At 40.3% G+C, this 6678-nt stretch overlaps 2 protein-coding genes across 2 annotated transcripts; both read right to left on the bottom strand.

Annotated features, from left to right (window-relative positions):
- Positions 1-903: 903 nt before the first annotated feature.
- Positions 904-1407, bottom strand: LOC149949081 (uncharacterized). The gene has a single exon (XM_090169159.1). The coding sequence runs from the start codon at positions 1405-1407 to the stop codon at positions 904-906; it is 504 nt and encodes a 167-aa protein (XP_090025285.1).
- A 72-nt stretch (positions 1408-1479) lies between these two features.
- LOC149949080 (uncharacterized) lies at positions 1480-6371 on the bottom strand. Its single transcript, XM_090169158.1, has 2 exons — positions 3250-6371; positions 1480-3208 (listed from the first exon to the last, which is right to left on the bottom strand). Exons 1-2 carry the CDS (start codon positions 6369-6371, stop codon positions 1480-1482), a joined length of 4851 nt encoding a protein of 1616 aa, XP_090025284.1.
- Positions 6372-6678: the final 307 nt, after the last annotated feature.

The raw sequence follows: 6678 nt of genomic DNA, 5'->3' as shown, positions 1-6678 counted from the left end.
AAAATAAATTTATTCAACTTGTTTTGACTTCACATTACCATTCTCTATACTTAATCCATGTGTACTTGTTAGGGATGCTCTGATATGGGGACAGCCAATATATCGGCTATGTTGAAACCCGCCTATTAAATTTATTCTATTTTATTCTAAAGTTTTAAGGTTCGCGCTCTTGGGAGAGACTAACGCTAATTAACACCGACTGAAAAAATGTTAATAGCTAATCTTATTTTATTTTATTGAAAACTTATTTTCTAAAAATTAAAGTATTAGACTTTCTTTTGCTCTAAACTTATTTTATTTTATTTTCGGTTAAGCTTGGGATGTTTCCGTTCTGGGACCCAAAGAATAACTGAAGAGTGAATTTCCAACGGTCCCCTCTCCAAATACAGTTTTCTTTTTGTTTGAAAAGGCTCAGCCAATCATTTGCTTTCTTTGGGGATAGAGAGAACGCTAGCAACGGACAGTAGGTCAGGAATTTATGGCTCCCTGCTTCAAGGCCATCAAGTGCCAGCGGGCAGTTCAGCGTGGTCAATATTTTAGGATGGTACGAACCGTCCCGAAAGATCGAAAGATAATCCCTGTCGCCGACTGTCCGGCGCCGGCCTTCTCTCCTTACAATGGGTACTTTTGAATTTCAACGGTTTCCCGTGAAATTCTTCTTTTGTTACATTTTATTTCGTAGGCACTATTTCAGATGCACTTTTATAAGATATTTCACATTTGGTTAAATTTATAGTTACTGTTACTTTTATGGTTATTGTTGATTTTATACATGAGCAAGTTTTATTTTATTATTACAAAAGGAATGATTAATTATACAAAAAATTGTTATACTCTTTTCTGTGAGTTTTCACACTCCCGGCGAAAATACGTAGTATTTTCCCAAAATACAATTGTTTTTTTTTAAACATTTTGAAATCTATTAATTTCCAACGCGTAGAGATGTTGGACTGGTCGCCTTATTCTAGCATTTTTCCCTAATTTCATCAAACAAGATCTGATCTTGCCATCCCGCCCTATATTAACTTCTTCCACCACCCCTAACTTCCACATGTGCTTTGGGATCTTATCCTCGTGTATTATCATTACGTCCCCCACTTGAATATTAGTCTTTCGCTTTTCTAATTGAATGTGGTGGGCCGTCCTCAATTCTAAGAGGTATTCCTCCCTCCATCTTTTCCAAAGTCTTTGCATCAACGCTTCCCTGTGTCTAACTCTTTCGGCAAACTCAACCTGTGTTTTAGGAAGCGCCGCGACATTTATTTTTTGGGGTGGAAGACAGGTTAACTGCCTACCAGTTAAGAAGTACGCGGGTGACAATGGTTCAGGTTCATTTGCATCAATGTATAAATACGTGATGGGCCTTGAGTTTATAACAGCTTCGGTTTCTTGGAGGACCGTTTCCATTTCTTGATAACTTAGAGACGCCTTTCCTATTATTTTTCTTAAAATGTTTTTGGTGGTTTTTACCATGCGCTCCTAGTACCCGCCAACCCACGGGGCCTTCTCTACGATAAATTTCCACCTTATTCCCTTGTTTCCGAAAAATTGGCGCACTTGCTCTTCATTAATATTCTCCCACATAGAGTTCAAGTCTTCTTTTGCCCGCTTAAAACTTTTGGCATTGTCCGAATACACGACGGAAGGGCACCCCCGCCGCGCAATCAGACGCCGAAATGCCAAGAGAAACTCAAATGTGGTCAGAGACGAAACGAGTTCCAAATGACAAGCTCGCGTTACATTACACGTAAATAGGCAGACGTAGACCTTCCCTTCCTCTTTCCCTATTGTTGCAAAAAGAGGGCCTGCGAAATCCACCCCCACGGCAGAGAAAGCATCAGCTTCCGTGATTCTATCTAAAGGTAGTAGCCCGGTTGGGGCGTCGCAAGGCTGGGCATTGTGCCTCTTGCAGTGATAACAATGGCGGACGATATTTCGCGCTAGCTGCCTTCCCGCGGTTATCCAGTACCTTTCTCGAGATTGACTAGCCGTTGCTTGAATTCCACAGTGCTTAACCTCTTCATGACTTCGTGTCATTAAATGTTTCGCTAATTCTTGTTTCCTGTTTACAATTATGGGGTGTTTTCGCTCATAACTAAAACTCCCTTCGTCTAATCTTCCACCCAAACAGAGAATCCCTTCGTCATTTAGTTGTGGCCTTAAAGTCGCTATACTAGAGTCTTTTGATATCTCTTTCTTTTCAATTAATGTTTTTATTTCTCGTTCGTAATCTTCTGATTGTATATCTTTTATTAATTTGATCTCCGCTTGGGTTAGTTCATCAGCGCTAATTGCCCCTTCTTCTACTTTTATTTTCCTTGTTTTGTTAATAAACCGATAGACGTAGGCTATGGTTCTCAAGACTTTATTAAATTTGCCAAATCTGTTCAAATCGATTACTCTATGAATACCGATCCGTTCTTTTATTTTTACGGCGAGGACTACTTTTCTTTTCTCGCGCTGGACTTCGACGAGCTCGGAGATTTCGTGTTCACTTATTTTCTCGTGGGGCCATTGTTCTTTTTCCCCCGTCAACCATGTAGGTCCTTGGAACCATAGACGATTCCTCTTCAAATTTATCGCGGTGACCCCCCGCGATGGCAAATCTGCGGGATTTTGGAAGCCCGGACAATGCGACCAGTTTTCGGGGTCGACTAGTTTATTTATTTCCGCTGCTCTGTTCTGAACAAATAGTTTATTTTCTTTGGGAGGATTTGTTACCCAATAAATTGCAATTTTCGAATCTGACCACATTTTGATTGACAGATTTTCTTTTTTGAATATTTCTTTCACTTTTGCGACTAATCGAGCCCCGAGGAGACACCCCATTAGTTCCAATCTTGGGAGCGAGAGCTCTTTTGTAGGGCACACCCTTGTTTTTGAAGTGACGAATACGACCTTAACTTCTTCGTCGTTGGTGACGTAGCGTAGATATACTACTGCCGAGAATGCCCTTTGACTTGCATCAGTGAAACAATGTAACTCCCTTTCGACTATTTCTTCTTTCGGATTTTGATAAATACTTCTCGGAATTTTTATTTCTTGTATTTCATCCATTTCTTCACACCAGGATTTAAATTCTTTCTTATGTCTTCTGTTAGCGAATCGTCCCACGCTAGGCTCTTCTTTTCCTTTCTTAAATCTTCCTGGCACTTCCACAGCTTTTGAAACATGATTTTTGCCCTTATCGTAAACGGTGTAAGGATTCCTACCGGGTCAAATATTTGGGCCAGAGTGCTCAGTAAGAACCTTTTGGAATTTTGGTTGGCTTTAACGACGATTAGTAAGTTTGAAAAGTCTACTGATAACTCATCCGTTACCGGATTCCAAATTAATCCTAGAACCTTTTGTTCGGTGTGTTCGGCTGTACCGTCGAACTTGATAATGGAGTTTTCCTCCGATGACTTTTCTGTCCATAACCTTCTCAATTCCTGTGAATTTGTTTGTAATTTTTGTAAGCGCATATTCGCTTCTCCGAATATTATTGCACAATGTTGAATAAGATCGTACGCTCCTTGAACGTCGTCCTTTCCTCCGAGTAGATCATCCACGTAAAGCTGCTCATTTATTACTTCATAGGCTTCCGGATATTTTGTTTTATATTTTTCGATATCAGTTTTAACCACAGCGGCTAATAGGTATGGCGATGCCTTGGCTCCAAAAGGTATTCGGGCCATTCTCAAAACTTGATATAATCCTTCTATTATTTTTCCTTCCTTATCTTCAATGGTCCAGAGGAACCGCGCTGAATTTCTATCGTCGGGCTCCAGCCCCACTTGTAAAAAAGCCTTTTGGATGTCGGCAGCTACCGCTACTCTATGACATCGGAATTTTAAGAGTAAAATTAGCAGGTTGGGGTTCAATTTTGGTCCGCTCGACATGCAGTCATTTAGCGACGGACTCCCTTTTACACTGGAACTAGCGTCGAATACAACTCTTAACTTGGTAGTAGAGCTGGACTCTCGAACCACCGCCTGGTGAGGGATATAATAGGTTCCTTCTGGCGCTACTTCAGGATGATCGACCCTTTCGACGACCCAGTCCACGAGCTGCCCTTCAATTACCGCTTTATAATCTTGGTAGAGTTCTGGCTCTCTTTGAAATCTTCGGACTAATCCGTCCATCCGGTTCTTGGCTACTACGTGGTTGTTTGGGAGGTTTCTTTTATCTGTAATCCACGGGAATCCGACGCTGTATCTGTCGTCGATTATTTTTATTTCTTTTTTAAACTTGTTCAGAAAATCTTCCGGTGTGGGATCGTTTTCTGCTTCCTCGTGAATACCCATTCCTTCGAGGGTGAAGAATGATTCTAATCTTTTGTTTATTGTAAGCATGTCAACGTTAACTCGTGAAACGCTAATGGCGTAGGTTCTAACGGTTCTTTCACCGATCTGTGCCGGCCCTTGTACCACCCAACCTAGCGTGGTCTCTACGGCGGTTAAAGATTTTGATAGCCGATCCAAATTTCCTGTAGTGAAATCATAATATGGAACGCCCCCTATGAGAACTCCAATGCCTTGGTCAGCTGGGTCCCCCAAAATGGCCTTGTCCGCTATCTGAAATCCCCTGTTGCTCATTAAATTTTCGATATCCTTACATTGTGAAATTGTTACAGTTTCGCATAAATAGGGAACCTCGACTGCTGTAATCTCAATTATTTTGCTTGGTTTGGCTGCGTTTTCTAAAGTTATCTTCCCTAATTTTCTTACGGCTTTAGACGGCATTTGATTTCCAAAATTGGTTATTTCGACGGGGCACACTCCGACGATGGGTAAATCTAATCTTTTCGAGATATCTTCTCTTACGAAACTCGCCTGACTTCCTGTATCTAGCAAGCATCTAATTTCTTTGCCCTTGTCACTATTTGGATTTTTAGCTAAAGCTCGAACTGTCTGTAGTAAAACGGTTTCTCCGCAGCTTACTAAATTATTTCCGACCTTTAATTTATCGTCTTTTGAGTTTTCTTTTGGGGTATCTTGATTTTCCTTTTGATTAGTTTTATTAGGCTTATACTTGTTTGCTTCGTTGTCTGGGCATAAAGCTATATTATGTTTTTTAGTACATATCTTACAAAGATAATAAGGCGATGGACAGTCCTTAATTTCGTGTCCGAACCGCGTGCAAATGTAGCACCTGTTGGCGTCATTTACCATCCGTTTCTTTTCTTCTAAACTAAAGCTTCTGCAGTTATAAGTGGGATGCGATGTATTTTTACAAAAAATACAAAATATAGTTTTTCCCTTATTAACATTGGCGTTTGCTTGAAATACTGACGCGCTGGGCGTTTTGTCCTTATTATAATTAAAACTAGAATTGGACGATTTCGATTTTGAATCATTCCGATGAGACTGATTTTCTTGGTCACGCTCTGTTTCGGGTTGTTTCACGGGTTTTTTACCCATAAACTCGCAGGTTTCCCTGTACTCTAATTCCTTTCGTAAAAACTCAATAAAGGCATCGATATCCAAGTCACCCGCGATACCCTTTTGTTTTGCATAATCTAACCTTATGTCTCTCGGAAGACATTCGACTAATTTTGGGCAAAGAAATGCGCCATTTTTTGCCGTGTCATAGCCTAAATTTTTAAGACTTCTGATATTGATCTGACATTCGTCATGCAATTTTCGGAGAGCGACCAGCTCCCTCGAATTCGTTATAGGTTGTAACGCTATCTCATGCAATCTCCTAAGATGCTCCTGCGCAATTAAATCATCGCGATCAAATCTTAATTTTAAAATTTTGACGGCTTCGTCATAATTAATATCCGACGGATGCAAACCAGAAATTACATTTAGCGCTTCGCCTTTCAAATACGACTTTAAATAGAAAAATAATTGTGTTTTACTCAAACCTTTTTTAGATGCAACCATTGTTTCAAACTGATTCCAAAATCCCTTAAATTCTGTATAGTCACCACTAAATTTCGGAATCACTAAAGTTGGTAGTTTTGAGTCTGAATTCGCCGCGTTTAACAAGTTAAGAATGTCACCGTTTGATGCCGTTGATCCTCTCGTGCGACTGTTATCATCCGCGACGACCCCAGCCTCTCGAAGTTGTCTTGTAGCTTTCACCCTCACGGCTTGGATTTCTTGTCGGTACTTCTCCACTGATTCGCACTCCTTGTTTAGTTCCGCGTCATCGCCGGTCATCATCTCGTATATTTGGTTGTCTAACTCCAGTAGACTTGCTTCTTTTAGTTGGAGAATGGATAGTTGGTCTTCGACATCGTCTGTCCTCAAATCTGCCGGTCCGGCCTTCAACAAGTTCGTCAACGCCGTAACGGCATATGTTGTATTTGTTCTTACAGGTGTCCTCAACGCCTTCAATTTTTTAATTTTACTTTCTAGGGCGCGTGCTTGTTCTTCGGCCATGATGAGAATTGAATTTCTTTTGTTTTTAGGCCTACGCGTATTGTTCTAACTATTCTTTTACTCCGCTATTGGCTCCCGGGTTTCGGCACCATGTTGAAACCCGCCTATTAAATTTATTCTATTTTATTCTAAAGTTTTAAGGTTCGCGCTCTTGGGAGAGACTAACGCTAATTAACACCGACTGAAAAAATGTTAATAGCTAATCTTATTTTATTTTATTGAAAACTTATTTTCTAAAAATTAAAGTATTAGACTTTCTTTTGCTCTAAACTTATTTTATTTTATTTTCGGTTAAGCTTGGGATGTT

The sequence above is a fragment of the Leiobunum rupestre genome, chromosome 3 (assembly GCF_980474605.1).
Source record: "Leiobunum rupestre chromosome 3, qqLeiRupe1.1.hap1, whole genome shotgun sequence".
NCBI lineage: Eukaryota > Metazoa > Arthropoda > Arachnida > Opiliones > Sclerosomatidae > Leiobunum > Leiobunum rupestre.
The sequence above is the reverse complement of the archived record's forward strand: the minus strand, read 5'-3'. Positions and strand labels throughout refer to the sequence as shown.

Coding starts and splice junctions, on each gene's coding strand:
- LOC149949080 (XM_090169158.1), bottom strand. CDS start 6,371: ATGGCCGAAGAACAAGCACGCGCCCTAGAAAGTAAAATTAAAAAATTG. Junction 3,209..3,249: donor GCCAACCAAAATTCCAAAAG/GTTCTTACTGAG, acceptor TTGACCCGGTAG/GAATCCTTACACCGTTTACG.
- LOC149949081 (XM_090169159.1), bottom strand. CDS start 1,407: ATGGAAACGGTCCTCCAAGAAACCGAAGCTGTTATAAACTCAAGGCCC.